The following is an 18,358-nucleotide window of genomic DNA, read 5'->3' on the forward strand; positions in this document are numbered from 1 at the left end:
CCCCTAATTTTATTTTCTTTTATTAGGCTGAGCTTTTCTTTTTGAGTATAGTTGACACACATTTGTTACATTAATTTCAGGTATACAACTTAATGATGTGACAAATTTATACATTATGCTACATTCACCGCAAATGTGGCTACCATGTGTCTTGTTACATTGTTATTATAACAACACTGACTGTGTTCCTTATGCTATGCTTTTTAAAAAAAAAATTTTTTTATAGCCAGCAACTTTTTTTAATGTTACATTTACTATTCTCAAGGCACATCTGATGATACATTTTATAACACAGTAGGTGTCAAAGTATGTTCCATATATGATTTCTTCAGGATCCCTCCTCTTTCTGAATTCCAAATGGAGGAACTGAAGTCTGATGTAAAGACTGACGACCCATATTCTATCTTCGCAAGCTTGTACAGCACTATTGTAAAATGTAACGTAAGAGAACTATAAACTAGGAACTTCTTCAGTTTTTTGAACCTTCATTCAGATTTTTAAAAAAATTTTTAATGTTTATTTATTTTGTTATTTATTTTTGAGAGACAGAGTGTGAGCAGGGGAGGAGCAGAGAGAGAGGGAGACACAGAATCCGAAGCAGGCTCCAGGCTCTGAGCTGTCAGCGTAGAGCCTGATGCAGGGCTTGAACTCATGAACCGTGAGATCATGACTTGAGCCAAAGTCGGATGCCTACCAACTGAGCCATCCAGGCGCCCCTTAATGTTTATTTTTATGAATGTTTATTTTTAGAGAGAGGGAATGTGCATGTTTGCTTGCTCTTAAGTGTGGGAGAGAGAATCCCAAGCAGGCTCTGCCCTGTCAGCACAGAGCCACACGTGGAACTCACTCTCACAAACTGTGAGATTGTGACCTAAGCTGAAATCAAGAGTTGAAGTCTTAACCGACTTAGCCATCCAAGCTCCCCCTTAGGCTGTGCCTTTTCATTCCTGTGACCTAATCATTCCGTAACTAGAAGTTTGAATCTCCCTCTTCCCTTCACTCATTTTGCCCAAACCTCCTCCTTTCCGGCAGCCATCAGTTCTCTGTGTTTATAGCTCTGATTCTCCTTTTTTGTTCATTTTTTTCTAATCCATTTACGAGTGAAATCATGTATTTGTCTTTCTCAGTCTGACATATTTCACTTAGCATAATAGTCTCTAGGTCCATCTGTATTGTCTGATATGGCACAAGCTCATCCTTTTTTGTGGCTATGTAATATTCCTGTGTGTGTGTGTGGGGGGGGGGTTGCTTCCATATATTGGCTTATAAATAATGCTGTGGTAAACCTAGAGGTGCATATATCTTTTCACATTAGTGTTTTTGTTTTCTTTGGGTAAATATCCAATAGTGGAATTATTGGATTATATGGTATTTCTATTTTTGATTTTATGAGGAACCTCCATGCTGTTTTCCACAGTAGCTGTATCAATTCACATTCCACCAGCAGTACATGACAGTTCCTCCACATTCTTGCCAACACTTAATTTCATGTGTTTTTGAATTTGCCATTCTGACAGGTGTGAAGTGATAGCTCGTTGTAGCTTTGATTTGCATTTCCTTGATGATGCATGACGTTGAACATCTTTTCATGTGTTGTTTCATCTATCTGTATGTCTTTGGAAAAAATGTCTGGATCCTCTGCCGATTTTTTAATAAGATTGTTTTTTGGTGTGAGTTACTGTGTGAGTCATTCATATATATGGGGAATTTATCCTTTATCAGATGTATCATGTAGATAGTCAATGATATATTTTTTAAGTAATTTCTACACCCAAACATGTGGCTAAGGCTCAGGACCCTGAGATCAAGAGTCTCATGCACTACTAACTGAGTCAGCCAGATGCAAATAGATAGCCAATGTTATTTTTGATACAGGTAGCATACTGATGATATTTAATCATTTCTGTAGCACAGTGATTAACGTGGTAGAACTAGAAATTTTCCTGTCTAGGGTCTCATGGGGTTTTTTTGTGGGTGTTACTCTTATGAAATAAGATAAAAGATCAATTTCTTTATTGAACGAATTAGTTGGTTTTCGTTTTTTTTAAGATTAAAAAAAATGTTTGAGAGAGAGGAGAGCAAGTGAGTGGGGGAAGTGTAATGAGAGAGAATCCCAAGCAGGCTCCACATGGCCAGCCCAGAGCCTGATGCAGGGCTTGATCTCATGAACCATGAGATCTTGACCTCTGCAGAGATCAACAATTGGACACTCAACTGACTGAGCCACCGAGACACCCCTTTTGTTAAGGAGTTTGTTTGTTTGTTTGTTTTAATGTTTATTTTTGAGAGACAGAGAGCAGGGGAGGGGCAGAGAGAGGGAGACAGAAGATCTTGCCGTCAGTGCAGAGCCCAGTGTAGGGCTCTAAACCACTACTGCGAGATCATGACCAGAGCCAAAGTCAGAAGCTCAGTGGCCACCCAGGCACCCCTAAAGATTTTATGTTTAAGTAATCTCTACACCCAGTGTGGGCTCATACTTAAAACCCCGAGATGAAGAGTTGCATGCTGTGCTCATGGAGGCAGCCAGGTTGTTCCACTGAATGAGTTAGTTATATATCAGATCTACGCTTAGAAATAGTTGTAGGAAAAAAAAAAGAAATAGTTGTAGGAAACCTTACACCTAATGGCTTCTGGTATTTTTTACTGTATTTCTTAATTAGAAATGAAGTACCGACTTAATAGGAATTTTTCCTTATATAAAGCATCTGTGAAACAATTTCAGTTGATCTTTTTTTGTTTTTCTTTTTTCTATTTTCAGTTACAGCAACCTCAACAGACCCTTTTAACACAGGTTAGTTTGCCATTATTTTAATTTCTTTTGGATATCTGAATGAAGAATAGACCACAATTTTATTTGTATTCTAGTGTTCCAGAGTTTGAAGATGAATATTGGTTGGATTCACATAATAATTTAACAATATGTTAAATACAGCTGGAAAGCATATGGTTTTGTTTTCTCTTTTATGGTTTTTGGTCACAGATCCAGCTGTGATCTAGTTTGAATAAATATGAGGTCTTATTTAAACTTAATTCTGGGGCATTCACTTTCGAATGTCCCCTCTATAAAGAGAGCTGTCCTACTGTTCTTCCTTTCTGATCTTTTACTCTAATAAACTTTTGCCTGCTGTTCAAAAAAACCAAAAAACTGATTTTGGCATTTACATTTCCTTTGTAACTAATAATTTTAGGAAGTTTTTATGTATTTTTTTTGGCTTGACCTTAGTAGGTGAAGGTATTGTTTACATTATCAGCTTAATTTTTCAGCAGCATTAAAATGTTTTGAACTTTTAATGCTCCTTTAGGTTTGTGGACCACTTACAGTCCCTGTTGCATATTTTTTTCATTTTAGAAATTATTTAAAAGTGTAAGAAACCATCCCTGGTTTATAAGCTATACATGAATCAGAAGCTGTGGGCTGGATGTGGCCCAAGGGCCATGGTTCACTGAGAGTGAAATACTATGCAACTGGCAAAAACAAAACAACCTCTAATAATAACTGGTGACCATTTCCCCATGGTTAAGGAATTGGGTATCGAAGGAACAGGAGAAGAAGGTTTACTCTATAACCTTTCATACTTTTTTAGTCTTGAATCTGTTATTTTTGTAAAAAATGCACTTGAGTTGAGAAGTCAACCTCACTTTCTGTTATTGTAGAATCAAAATCAACTAACACTGATCTTGTATTTTCAATCTCCAATAGTAGAATTTCCAAACTAATTAGAAAAGCTATAAAAATTTGTCTTTTCTTAGAGTAGCATTTCCCATTGTGTACCCATAAATCATTAGTGTCTTAGGATGTTAATTATTTTCATGGGAAAATAATTTTATGGTCACAATTTGAGAAATGTTGAGTTCCTTCACTATATGTAGGACTTTGCTTTTTTTTTTTTAATGGTAGAAATTAAGAGACTCGTCTTATGGCAGGTATAAAACAAATGGTTTGTCTTGAAGAATTAGATGAATGTTTCTTTTTAATGATTTTATTCCTATTTATGTAGAGAAGTTTTAATCAGTAATATGTTATTCATGCTTGATTGTGCCACGAAAGAACAATGAAAGTGTTAACTTTTTTTCTTTTTGTTCCAGTTTTATTTAAGGATAAGTGACATGATACTGTATTAGTTGAAGGTGTGCAATGTAATTTGACTTATGTATATTGTGAAATGATTATCATAAGAAGTTTAGTTAATATGCATCACCTCACAGCTACAAATATTTTTTTCTGATGAGAACTTTTAAGAGCTGTCTCAGCAACTTTTAAATATACAATACAATATTATATTCACTATACTGTACATCACATCCTTATATTTATCTTATAACTAGAAGTTTGTGTTTTTTGACCATTTTCACCCATTCCCCTTCCCTCCACACCTCTGTTAATCACCAATCTGTTCTCTGTTTCTGTTAATTTTTTGTGTTTTTTAAGATTTTACACATAAGTGAGATATGTATTTGTCTTTCACTTGTATAGGACTTTACCTGAGTATCACATTATTGTTTTTGAATTTGTGAGAAGGGACTAAAATACACAGGTTTTTGTTTGTTTTTTAATTTACATCCAAGTTGGCGTATAGTGCAACAATGATTTCAGGGGTAGATTCCTTAATGCCCCTTACCCATTTAGCCCATCCCCCCTCCCACAACCCCTCCAGTAACCCTGTTTGTTCTCCATATTTAAGAGTCTTTTATGTTTTGTCCCCTTCCCTGTTTTTGCTTCCCTTCCCTTGTGTTCATCTGTTCTGTGTCTTAAAGTCCTCATATGAGTGAAGTCATATGATATTTGTCTTTCTCTAATTTCACTTAGCATAATACCCTCTGGTTCCATCCACATAGTTGCAAGTGGTTGTTTGTTTTTGTTTTTGTTTTTTTTTTTAAGTGATCTCTACACCCAGTATTGTGTTTGAACCTATAACTCGGAGACCAAGAGTCACACACTCCACCAGCTGAGCCAGCCAGGCACCCCTAAAATATGCAGTATTTTTAAAACTTGTTTCACTGTGGTATCTTCTTTTCTTGGAATGATCTGTGAAAACATTCATTTGAGAGAATTTAATGTTGAAGTAGATTTTTTAAAATATTTATCTTATCTTCAAGGTGTACATGTATATTTCCTAACTTCAACTAAGTTATTTTTAGCATTTTTAGTTTTGAGTAGTCATTTTTAATTTCTAGAGTATTTCAAATCATTAGCTTAATTTGATGTTGATTTTGTTTTATAGCCAGCTGTTGCACTGCCTACAAGCCTTAGCCTGTCTACTCCTCAGCCTGCAGCACAGATAACTGTATCATATCCAACACCTAGGTCCAGTCAGCAACAAACCCAACCTCAAAAACAGCGTGTTTTTACAGGTGTAGTTACAAAACTACATGATACGTTCGGATTTGTGGATGAAGATGTATTCTTTCAGCTTAGGTAAACTTAGGTTTTGACAAATGCCTTCTTGTATTTTTTTATTTGTTTATAAGTTTATTTTGAGAGAGTGCGTATGTGCCTGTGTACACAAGTGAGTGGGGGAGGAGCAGAGAGTGGTGAGTGAGAGAGTATCCCCAGCAGGCTCTTGTACCATCAGGGCAGAGCCCCTTGCAGAACTTGAACTCATATTTTGTGAGATTATGGCCTGAAGCGAAATCGAGAGTTGGATGCTTAGCCTACTGAACCACCCAGGCGCCCCAGCCTTCTTGTATTTAGCATGAAGTATATTGATAAGGCTTAATTACGGTAGAGGATCGTGGTTTAGTTCTAAGTTTTTGTTTTAGTCATTCAGCTTTTATTATATTTGTATCTGGCCTTTTTTGATGGAGAATATGAATGAAGCTATCTTCTGGTTACTGAACAAAGTAGTTAATGGTGAATTCTTTATACATGTTTTATAGGAGTGAGTTTATTTTCCAACTCTTCATGGGCAGACTTAAAATAGGATTAGAGATTTAATTAGTCCTATACCTTTTAAAATTAATCTTCTATTTGACATATCTAATGACAATATATACTAAAAAAGCATTTTCAACTGAAAAATTAGCGAATCAAATTGAATGATTGATTAGTGACTAACCTATTCAAAATAATATTTTTTAGTGTGATGGTGGTTGCATGAAATAAGATTTTCCGTGGATGTCTCAAATATATTCTTAATGAATTGCCTTAGAGGTACTTTTTTGGGAAATGTAATTGCTGTATGACATTAAAAAAAATGGGTCTCCTATTTTCCACCTCATTTCTCTTATCTCTCCACAGCCCAAAGGAAATCTTACTCTTGGGCTATAAAAGGTAGAATGTACTGTAGAAGGAAGGACACAATATTGGGAGAAAATGGAGAAAATGAGGTGGAAATTATTTCTTCCATTTCAAACCCTGTGTTTTTACAGGGAGGGTGAAACATGATCAGTACTCAAATCAGTGTAGGAGTAGCAGACAAAAAGTAGACTTGTTAAGAGCTTTTTAGACTTCCATTTCAGATAGTTTACTTTAGTTAAAATACTACAAATGTAAATAATTTTTGGAGGAATCTTTTAATTGCATTTATTTTTAACAATTTTTTTTCCAGTGCTGTCAAAGGGAAAACCCCCCAAGTGGGTGACAGAGTATTGGTTGAAGCTACATATAATCCTAATATGCCTTTTAAATGGAATGCACAAAGAATTCAGACGCTACCAAACCAGGTATATAAAATACTGAGTTAAGTATTACAGAAACTTGGTGATTCAGTCTTCTAATAATTGAAGTTTTTTTTCTTCATTTAAAAAATTTTTATTTTATTTTTTTATTTTTGTTAAGAATCAATCCCAAACTCAACCTTTACTCAAGACTCCTCCTGCTGTACTTCAGCCAATTGCACCACAGACGACATTTGGTGTTCAGGCTCAGCCTCAGCCCCAGTCACTGCTGCAGGCACAGATTTCAGCAGCTTCTATTACACCATTATTGCAGACTCAGCCACAGCCTTTATTACAGCAGCCACAGCAGAAAGGTATTACATGCAGTGTATCTTTTCTGTTTCAGACTAATATATAACTTATACAGCTTCTTAGTTGTTATAATAATGAGAATATGCTTTTAATTATAAAAAAGGCAGGGATTTCCAGAATACTTGAAAGGAAGTGTAAGTATCTTATGTAGACCGCTTGTATTTTATACCTCTTTGGAAGTATTTTTATTTTGTTGCTTTTATAGGAAGACCTGCTCTTTGTGAACTTGACATAAATATTAGAGTTATTAATCCCTTATCCCTTCATTGGTATTTTATCTGTAATGGAAGAAAATGTCATATAAACATAACATTATATATATATATATTGTCTAGTGGTAGTACTTTGTTGAACTCTAGTGCATGAAATGAGCTGTGTTTTACATTTTTCCTTTGCAAATTAATTATTTGAAGCTCTAGACAGTTTTTTACTGAACCAGTGTTAACAAAGATAGCCTTGGCTTAACAGAAGCCTACTTAATTGGTATTTTCTTAAAGTGTAATTGTGGCAATTTCTCTTTTATTATAACTTATGACACACTTAGAATTATTAAAGAGATTATAGTGTAATGAGTTCTTAGATGAATACCTGCGCAATCACTACTTGGGTAAAAAGTTAAAATTGTTAGTTTACTCTTTTTTAATAGTTTTACTCTCTAAACTATGGATGTCTGCATAATACAGTTTAGCTTTGTTTTTGAATTTTACATAGTGTGTGATTCCATTTATGTAATCTGTTGTGTAAGACTTACTTTATTCAATATTATGTTGTGACAGTTTCTTATACTTTTTTTCCATGTGGGTTATTCTTCATTTTTATCATTAGAAAATATTATATGTATGAATATTGTATAGTTTATCTGTTCTTTGGTAAACGTTTGGATTGTTTCTAGTTTTTGGTTTTGGAAAATTCTGTTATAAATGTCCTCACATATGTGTCTCAGGGGAATGTGCCTAGGTTTCTCTTCATATATGTGTCCAGGGCATATACCTTCAGGTGGCATTGCGGGGTTTGAGGGTTTGTGTGACTTAAACTTACTAGGTAATGTGAGACCATTTCCAAGCTCTTGGTTCTTCCAGATATTTGATTAGTAGTCCTGTGAATTCTCTTTTTTTTTTAATTTTTATTTAATTTTAAAAATAATTTTTAAAGTTTCATTACTTATTTTTTAAAATTTTATTTATTTTTAAGTAATCTCTACACCTGATGTGGACCTTGAACTCATGACCCTGAGGTCAAGAATCAGGATCCTCTTCCATCTGAGCCAGTCAGGCACCCCAGTCATGTGATTTCTAATATTTTTTTTTTCCTTTTCATGTTTTTCCTAAGAGGTTTTGTTTTCTATTTGTGAGTTGGGACTTGAATACCACTTTTTCCTTGTCATTGTGTCAAGAAGAGAGAATGGCCTCTGTGGGAGGGATGAAGGCAGCTAAGTCCCATGAATTTGGTGGATGACTTAGAGAAGCAATGAGTAGGGTAGAAAAAATAGAAGAGAGAAAAATAGGGGCAGCTGGCTGGCTCAGTTGAAGGAGCTTGCAACTCTTGATCTTAGTGTTGTGATTTCGAGGCCCATGTTGGGTATAGAGATTACTTAAAATCTTAAAAGAAGAGTGAAAAGTGGTGTGGTAGGATGAGGATTTCAGAGGAGTTGATGTGTTGGCAGAAGGGTAGGGAATTGTCCATTGGGAACTAGGATTCCTTATTATAAGTAACATAAGTTAGCTAATTTTTCCTCCAGTTTTTACCATGAAAATTTTCAAGCATTCAAAAATGTCAAAAGAACAGTATAGTGATCACTTACATACTTACAACCTTGTAAAAATTTTTAACATTTTACTTTGTGTTTTACATGTGTATATACAAATAGTTTTTGCTTAATCATTTAAAGTAATTAGCAGACAGTGACATTTCATCCCTATGTACTTAAGCATGCCCTTCCTCAAAAAGACCATTTTTCTAATAACTACAATCTGTTATATCTAAGAATATATTTATATCTTAGATATATCTAAGAATATATTTACATATTCTCAATATATTCACATCCCCCCATTTGTCTCCTAGATGTTTTTCAAGGTTATTTTTATTTCCTAAACAAAAGTGAAAAACAAAAAGCCAGTCAGCTTTTATCCATTGTATTTGGTTATGTTACTTTAGTTTTTTTATTCTAGAATAGTTTCCCACTTTTCCTTTCTTCCTTTATGACATTGACTTTTTGAAGAGAGTAGGCTTGTTGACTTCTAGATTCTTTTGGAATGTTGTATTCTGTATTTGCTGGGATTCCTTGCAATATTTTTACCTTGTTCCGCTATCCGTCATATAAACTATGAACTAGAATTAAATCTGAAGGCTTTGGCAAGAACACATCGTACATGATGTTTTGTAATTCATATTGCATCATACTAGGAGGCGCATGTCAGATTCTTGTATTAATTGATGCTAAATTTGATTACTTGGTCCGAGTGGTGGCCATAGATCTCTCCACTATAAGGAGCTTTTTCTCTGGGTAATCTTTGGCTGATACTTTAGCACCCTGTGAATATCTTACTGTACAACACTCTGGTTTACTGTCTGTGGATCAAGAATTTCAAACTACAGCCCTTGGATTTGGTCCATGGGCTGGTTTTATATGGTCTCTGAGCTTTTGCATTTTTAAACTGTTGTAAAAAGTATATACAAATAAATGATCTCTACAATTTTTTGGCCACAAAGCTTAAGATGTTAGCTTACTTTTTCTATTTGTAAAACATAACTAGGTGATGCTTTTATATAAGTTAAAATATTTTTTCTGTGTCTTTTAAAGCTGGTTTATTGCAGCCTCCTGTCCGTATAGTTTCACAGCCACAACCAGCACGGAGATTAGATCCACCATCCAGATTTTCAGGAAGGAATGACAGAGGCGATCAAGTGCCTAACAGAAAAGATGATAGAAGGTATGTTTTTAAAAGTATAAGTTTGATGGTGGTGATGGTTGCACAGTGTGAATGCACTTAATGCCACTGAAGTGTACATTTAAAAGTGGTTAAATGCTAAGTTTGTCTTACACGTTTTATAATAGTTTTTAAAAGTTATTAAAGTATATTGAAATCTTGCTTGTAGTAAGTATTGATTTTATTGAAGAACTCTTCAATAATGCCAGAAATATTAGTAATTTTAGAAAATTCTGTTTCAAGTCGTGAAAGGGAGAGAGAAAGACGTAGATCCAGAGAAAGATCTCCTCAGAGAAAACGTTCCCGGGAGAGATCTCCTCGAAGAGAGAGAGAACGATCACCTCGAAGAGTTCGACGTGTTGTTCCACGTTACACAGTTCAGTTTTCAAAATTTTCTTTAGATTGGTAAGTTCTTTGCCCCTCAATTGTTTCACTGAATTACCAGTTTCTGATTTTGTATAATTTACTAGAGTGTGTTATATATACAGAGATATTTTTCTTACATACTCCATTGTGTTTGATAAAGTAATACGGCAGTGTACCAGTTATTTCAAGTTAGCTGTGACAATGTTGGCATAATAGCAAAATGGACCTACATATACACTCATAGACATATAACACACGTGTGTGTATCCATAAATAGATTTTTCAGCCTTTGGAATCAGAGGTGGTGAGTGGGTGAGTTACCAAGAATTTCTGAGTTTTGGGGCACCTGGGTGGCTCAGTCGGTTAAGCGTCCGACTTCAGCTCAGGTCATGATCTCACGGTCCATGGGTTTGAGCCCCACGTCGGGTGGGCTCTGTGCTGACAGCTCAGAGCCTGGAGCCTGTTTCAGATTCTGTGTCTCCCTCTCTGTCTGACCCTCCCCCATTCATGCTCTCTCTGTGTCTCAAAAATAAATAAACGTTAAAAAAAAAAAAAATTTCTGTTTCACCTGCAAAATGGAAATTCTGTTAACTAGCAGAATTACTAAGGTTAAATTGAGTTCTTGTATCTAAAGCACTTGATCAGTCTATGGCAGTTGTATATACTCTGCATTTAATGGATGGTGGGATGTGGTGGCCAACAAGGTAATAGATAGCTACAAAGTTGCAATTCATAAAAAGATTGGCAAAATGACTAATTTAGCCTAGGGGAAAGGAAGAATTATTCAAAGGCCCTGAGACTGGCAGTTGTGTATAGGATAAATTAACAAATGGGGAAAACAAATTGACAGTAAAGTAAGAAAAATGAATCATTGAAAGCAGTGTTTATAGCTGTTGAACATAGGCACAGATAACTGTATGTACTTCAGTATCCTGAGAAAGTATTAACTGCATTTTATCAAAGAATAATATTCATAATTCTAGTCTATCAAAAGTTTAAATTTCTATATATTCAGTTCTAGATTGAGTAAAAACAGTGTAATTTACTTACGCAACTCAGTGCCAAAAAAAAAAATCTTGCTTAGTAACTTTGCTTAATTGTTGTATAGTTGATGTTCATTTAGCCTTGTGGTCAAATGAGCAACTACTCTAATTTGTACTACTTACTACTCCTATTTACTTGTATATTTTAAAATGTCTAGACTGCATACATCTGAGAAATTCACTGTAACCGACTTCTCCAGTCTCAAAGATATTAAATAGAGGAGCTCTGCTTTTAAACTCCTCTGTTCCAATTTATAATGCTCCTTTTTGGGGAGAATTAATGGATAGGGTATAAAATCAACAGCTATCTCCTTCCGAGTTAAACACTGACAGTGTCATTTCACCACTTTGAAATAAATTCCCAGAACATCAAATCAATCTATGACAAATAAAAATGATTTTAAAATTTGCACACCTTTTCTCATCTATAGTTGTGTAAATCAAGATTGTTTTGTAGTAATGCAGTTATAAGAGACTGTATGCCAAGAAATGGCTTGTTTGTACTTAATCTTTTATTTTAGATTTTAATCTTACAGGATAAAAAACAACTTCAAAAATTCTAGTGATGGGAAACTAAGAAACTATTACACATACTTTATGTTTGCAACACTTAAAAAAAAAAACCTCAAATACTGTTTTTCACATTTTCCTTACTTTCACAGCAGAATTTTATACAAATAAAGTATAATTATGTCAGCAACCACACCTGACAAGTTTATCATATATTTATTATTTTTAGGCTTCAAATAAAAAGACACTCCTACAAATATATTAGGTCATATTTTTTAGCTTTGTTGTTAGGTGCCTTTAAAAAAGACCAGGTAAGGGGCGCTGGGGTGGCTCAGTCCGTTATGCATCCAGCTTCAGCTCAGGTCATGATCTCACGGTTTGTGGGCTTGAGCCCTGTGTCAGGCTCTGTGCTGACAGTTCAGAGCCTGGAGCCTGCTTTGGATTCCTTGTCTCCCTCTCTCTACCCTTCCTCCCTTGCTTGTACTCTGTCTCTCAAAAATAAAGATTAAAAAAAAATTTTTTTAATAAAAATAATGTAATGAGCTTTTCAGCTTACAAATTATTCTTTTCCACACTTTTTATGCTTTTAATAGAAATTCTTTGTTCTTTTACCAGACTGATTTACCTTTGAGTTCCTTTCCTTTACAAGTTCTGCTTCTTAGGAAAAAGGAAATCATCCTTTAAAAAATATCAGTGTGCCACCCTCTCAAAATAAATAAACTTAAAAAAAAAAATCATTATGCCAGATTTAAAAGGCAAGAAATTTATCCTCTTTTCCTAATAAACACTCAGGTCTGGATCATTGCCATTAATACAGAGAAATGTGGATAATCCAAAAAAACATTGGATTTAGCTTTCATGTGGATTATTGTGCTTAATTATGAATGTAAATATGCTTGATCTAGGATCTTTTTATAAAATGAAGGTTTTTTAATTTTTATACTATATGAACCAGATTGAAGAGTACTCATTATTTGGTACCTCTCTTGTCCCTTCTTTTTATCCATTCTATGTGAATTATACTTTTCTCAAAAATGCAGTTTCAACTAAGGCAGAACTGCTTTTTGTTCATATTTTCTCTGGAGGTGGAGTTGAAGTTATTTCAAAAGGTCTCTAATGAATTTTAAGCTACACACAAAAAGCAAAGAAATAAAGGTAACACTTAGATACCAGTTATTTCTTTAAACTGTAAGTAAATAAATTTGAAAATGAGGTTCTCCTATGCCTCTGTGCAACTCTGTAGCCCATTAATAATTGACTCTGACCATTTTCAGCTGCCTTTTAGTTGTCGGGTTGTATATTTAGATTCAGAATGGAGTGGATGTTTGTATAATTTTTGATATTAAGGCTATTTATTCACTACTTATGTCTGTTTTTCAGTCCTAGTTGTGACATGATGGAACTAAGGCGCCGTTATCAGAATTTATATATACCTAGTGACTTTTTTGATGCTCAGTTTACATGGGTGGATGCTTTCCCTTTGTCAAGACCATTTCAGCTGGGAAATTACTGCAATTTCTATGTAATGCACAGAGAAGTAGAGTCCTTAGAAAAAAATATGGCCGTTCTTGATCCGCCAGATGCTGACCATTTATACAGTGCAAAGGTTTGTATTATGTGATATACAGCTAAAATTTCTGAGCAGTTATTCATATTAAGAATGTGGAATTAATCTTCATAAAGTGGTTGTTAGGTTTAAGACCTGAATAGCTATTTTTTTCTTGTCTGCCTAATTCTGTTTTGGTTACTTAAATAATTTAATTTAACCTCTCTTTGCCTTACCTCTTAAAATTTATGGTTATTGTTTTAACATTTTGAAACTTATAAAAATCTGAAGATGAAGTTGATTTTATTGAGCTTTTTAGAATGTTCTGTAACTTCTGGTATCCTCTGATAAAACATAATGTTGGTGTATACCCTATAGGTTAGTCTTCAGGGTAACATTCTGTATGTTGTTTATGGTCTCACAGTTTTTGGTTATTTTTAGCACATTAATCAAAAAGCATTTCTTGAAAAGTTAAAACTCTATCATTATACAATATCTAATGCCGTTTCTGCCATAGCATTTTACTTTCCATTTTTGTAAAAATTGTGGATATCAAATATGTAAGGATAATTAGTAGTGCTTCTCATTTTTTTACATTACTTTAGACTTTTGACAGGATTGAATTATTTGACTATAATAGGTAATGCTGATGGCTAGTCCTAGTATGGAAGATTTGTATCATAAGTCATGTGCTCTTGCTGAAGACCCACAAGAACTTCGAGATGGATTTCAACATCCTGCTAGACTTGTTAAGGTAAAATGAAACATTTATTTTAACCTCAGGTGTATACTTCCTTTGCTTATTTCTGATTTTGTGTGTGTGTGTGTGTGTGTGTGTGTGTGTGTGTGTGTGTGTGTACATAATTTTAAAACACTACATTTTTAGCTTGCTGATTAGTTTAACTAATTTTTGTATGATGGCACTTAAAATTTAATGATATGGATGTTTTTCTCATTGCAGATTATAGATATATGTTATTTGTATGCCACTAGTTCAGCTACCATTTTGATGTTTTGTATTTGAAGCGTAGTAAAATCTTAGTGGTATTGGATTTAGTGTATCTTGGATGCTGTTAAAGTGTGAATTCTAGCTTGTTTCTTTAAAGAATTCTTTATCTGAAGAAATATTTTAGAAGGATGAGTTATGATGTATAAATCCTATTCCATTGCTGAAATGCAGTGTGGAACACGATGAACTGAACTCTTCCTTGACTGACAGATACCAGAGGTAGTAAAAATGATATTGGAAAGGTTTGTACCTTTCCTTTTCAAGTATTTTATTTGTAATTTGACAAGTTGCATAATATATGTAAATGACTGTTTGTTTTGAATTAGTTTTTAGTGGGCATGAAAGGCAAGGATGAAGCCATGGCCATTGGAGGCCACTGGTCTCCTTCGCTGGATGGACCAGACCCAGAAAAAGACCCATCTGTGTTGATTAAGACTGCTATTCGTTGTTGTAAGGCTCTGACAGGCATTGATCTAAGTGTATGCACACAATGGTAAGTACTAATTCATTTTTTGATTAGAAATACTTTTTCATAGTTTATATAGATGTTCTTATCTATCAGCCTCTCCCCATCCCCTCACCCTTACTTTAGCAACCTCGATCATGCAGGTAATCTCAAAGGAAAATCCCCATTTGTAGCAAAAGTTTATTTGGTGCCAAAATGTTTGGGGGAAAAAGGATTAAGAACTAATCAAAATAAACTGAAAATTATTTAAATGTTTTGTTATGCTTTACTTTGGAAGTTGGATGTATGTTGAAAATATTTTTCATTTCATGCATAGCTGGAGAAGATCGTCAAGAGAGAACTTCATTTCATTATAATTCTTTTGTTATAAAATGATATAGTTGCTGATTATTTTTGTTCAGCCATATTTTCTCTTGAGGCTTATTTGTCTTGTGTATTTTAGTATATTTCTTGTGATTTAATTGAGAACATTCTTTTTTTAGCACATGAAATCTGAACAGCTATCCAGCTTCTTCAGGTATTCTCTAAAATATGGGTAGCATTGTAATCAAACTTGAAAATGCTTTGGGGAACATACTCTTTTAACCATAAAATATTGTACAAATGTACCAAAAGAGGAACTATGGCTTCTATAATTTTTTTTTCTTTAGACCAACCTCAAGTTCTTGCAGCAAAATTTCTTTACTTGATGTGCTACAAGTGAACTAGGGTCTTTAAAATGTATTTTAGAATTTTTTTTCCAACATGCTTCTTCCCTTGCAACAGGTACCGTTTTGCAGAGATTCGCTACCATCGCCCTGAGGAGACCCACAAGGGGCGTACAGTTCCAGCTCATGTGGAGACAGTGGTTTTATTTTTCCCGGATGTTTGGCATTGCCTTCCCACCCGCTCAGAGTGGGAAACCCTCTCCCGAGGATACAAGCAGCAGCTGGTCGAGAAGCTTCAGGGTGAACGCAAGGAGGCTGATGGAGAACAGGCACTGAACGCTAATCCCTTTTTCTATTTCCGCTTCTCACAGGCACAGGAACACAGGCACAAATGCACACCACACACTACATAACAAACACACATGGAGGAACATAACTGGTAACAGCGACTGGTACTCCAGCTTTCAGCAGTATAGTTTTATTTTCTTTTCTTTAAAAAAAAATTTGTCTAGTATGCTAACTTTAAGAGTGCTGAGACCTCAAAGGAAAATAAGTTGTGCTTAAATTGCACAGAATTTTGTTTTTATCATAGGTCTAGTTGCTGGAATCTGGGACCAGTTGTTGAGCAAGTTTCAGTATTAAGCCATTTTAAACATTTTGCCATTTTCTAAAATTTAAAAAATTTTCTCTTTCACGGTCATCAGTTCTAGTCATGGATATTTCAAATTGGACAACCACAAGTCTGAGAGATTTGACATTTCAGGCTATGTGGCATCGTCTTTGGTACATTTGAAAGGTCTGACTAAATCAGTCTTAACTTTGGGTGGCTTGAAAATTGGGGCAAGATCACACACTGTGTGGTTAGTGGAGACCGGCAGTGTTTGTGCATCCCTGATATCCTTTGTGTTGTAATTTATCACCCTTTTGTGTTTCACAGATCTGGCTTTGATTGGCTGATGAGTGTCTTTGTGATCAGTTAAAAGTGGTAGAATGTATGTACGTGGATTTGCCTAAATAATAACTTTAGGAGAAGACAATCTGAAACATTTGTGACCTTGCACAGATCAGCAACAGACTTTTAAAAATAAATTACCATAATTTTAAGGTTTCAGAATAGTAATTATGTTCTTAACTTTGTATATCAGGATGAAGAAGAGAAGGATGATGGTGAAGCTAAAGAAATTTCCACTCCTACCCATTGGTCTAAACTTGATCCAAAGACAATGAAGGTAACTTTGAAATTGATGGTATTTAATTTTAAGTCTCTGAATAGGAACAGAGAATGTGGACAGTGTTTTATCAGATAAAAGGCACTCCAAATCGTCCATGAATTTTACATAAATATTCTATATTGTATTTATGTGCATGTGTACAATGATTAAATAAAAGGCGACTTCAGGGGTACCTGCGTGGCTCAGTCGGTTAAGCGCCCAACTTCGGTTCAGGTCATGATCTTGAGGTTCACCAAGTTCAGCCCCATGTCGGACTCTGTGCTAACAGATCAGAGCCTGGAGCCTGCTTTGGATTCTGTGTCTCCTTCTCTCTTTGCCCCTGCCCTGCTCACACTCTGTCTTTCTCTCTCAAAAATAAATAAAAACCTTTTTAAGAAATTCTATTAACAAAAGGTGACTTTATAAATCAGTGCAGCCAGTATCTTTTTAATGTAATATACAATTGGCTATAGTGTAAGCAACATCATTTTCTGATTGGGGAACTGTCCAAGAAGGCAGAATTTTTATATTTAAGTAATTTATATTCAAGGAAAAGGGAAGAAACTGGGAAAAGATTATCAAGATTATTTTTTTAGTTTTTAAAAATAAAATTTGTAAGTAGATTGATATGGGGTGCCTGGGTGGCTCAGTCAGTTGAGCACCCAACTCTTGATTTTGGCTTAGGTCATGATCCCATAGTCATGGGATTGAGCCCCATGTCGGGCTCCACTGAATGTGGAGCCTGCTCAAGATTCTCTCTCCTTTTGCCCCTTCCCCCACACTCGTGCTCTTTCTCTTAAAAAAAAAAAAAAAAAAAAAAAAAAGGTATCTGAACTGGGAAGGAAATAATAATTTAAAAGTCTCTTTTGAAAATCTTTGGTTAACCTATACTAGGTTTTCTTTGTTCCCCAATGTTTTTGGACCTGTTATCTTTCCGCACTTATTCGTCTCTGGGCCTTTAATGTGAGTATATTTTCATAGATTCTGTATATGTGACTTCTACATAAGTCAGAAGCTGATTGTAAATTGCTTTTGCATCTTGTTATTTTTAACACATAAAAGCTGACCTTTTGGTTAATTTTTGTTCTCAGCAAAAAGCAGGTTTTCTTCCTTTGTATGAAACTATACTTTTTTAATTCACATTGCTTTTTTAATAAGTAAATATGTATCATAAGAATGTTTGTTATTCTTGTATTACTTCAAGTTGTCTTGATCAGCATCAGGTTTTGTATAGAGAACTGTGGATTCAGAAAATACAGGTAATTAGGGCACCTGGGTGGCTCATTCTGTTAAGTGTCCAACTTCGGCTCAGGTCATTGTCTCATTGCTCATGGGTTTGAGCCCCGCGTCAGGCTCCGTGCTGACAGTTTGGAGCCTGCTTCAGATTCTGTGCTTCCCTCTCTCTCTGCCTCTCCCCCATTCGCATTCTGTCTCTCTGTCTCAAACATTAATTTAAAAACGGAGGGCGCCTGGGTGGCTCAGTCGGTTAAACATCCGACTTCAGCTCAGGTCGTGATCTTGCAGATGGTCTCTGTGCTGACAGCTCTGAGTCTGGACCCTGGAGGCTGTTTCAGATTCTGTGCTCCTCCCCCACTTGTGCTGTTTCTGTGTCTGTCTGTCTGTCTCTCTCCGTCAAACATTAAAAATAAACAAACATTAAA

The 18,358-nt window shown here is 35.0% G+C and overlaps 1 protein-coding gene and 1 non-coding gene across 5 annotated transcripts in view; both read left to right on the forward strand.

The window, feature by feature from the left end:
- Positions 1 to 18,358, forward strand: part of CCAR1 (cell division cycle and apoptosis regulator 1) — a 63,568-nt gene that overhangs the window by 18,660 nt on the left and 26,550 nt on the right. For all 4 annotated transcript variants that reach the window (XM_015063359.3, XM_027062152.2, XM_015063358.3 and 1 more), the window contains 11 exons: positions 2,759 to 2,791; positions 5,223 to 5,416; positions 6,549 to 6,663; positions 6,779 to 6,971; positions 9,773 to 9,902; positions 10,143 to 10,304; positions 13,199 to 13,424; positions 14,005 to 14,118; positions 14,700 to 14,866; positions 15,605 to 15,815; positions 16,632 to 16,715. In XM_015063359.3, coding sequence (XP_014918845.2) covers positions 2,759 to 2,791; positions 5,223 to 5,416; positions 6,549 to 6,663; positions 6,779 to 6,971; positions 9,773 to 9,902; positions 10,143 to 10,304; positions 13,199 to 13,424; positions 14,005 to 14,118; positions 14,700 to 14,866; positions 15,605 to 15,815; positions 16,632 to 16,715 — 1,629 coding nt within the window. The remainder of the gene's footprint in view (positions 1 to 2,758; positions 2,792 to 5,222; positions 5,417 to 6,548; positions 6,664 to 6,778; positions 6,972 to 9,772; positions 9,903 to 10,142; positions 10,305 to 13,198; positions 13,425 to 14,004; positions 14,119 to 14,699; positions 14,867 to 15,604; positions 15,816 to 16,631; positions 16,716 to 18,358) is intronic.
- Positions 14,504 to 14,568, forward strand: LOC113600404 (small nucleolar RNA SNORD98). The gene has a single exon (XR_003421405.1). It is a non-coding gene; the product is annotated as a small nucleolar RNA SNORD98 (small nucleolar RNA).

The sequence above is a fragment of the Acinonyx jubatus genome, chromosome D2, assembly GCF_027475565.1.
Source record: "Acinonyx jubatus isolate Ajub_Pintada_27869175 chromosome D2, VMU_Ajub_asm_v1.0, whole genome shotgun sequence".
Taxonomy (NCBI): domain Eukaryota; kingdom Metazoa; phylum Chordata; class Mammalia; order Carnivora; family Felidae; genus Acinonyx; species Acinonyx jubatus.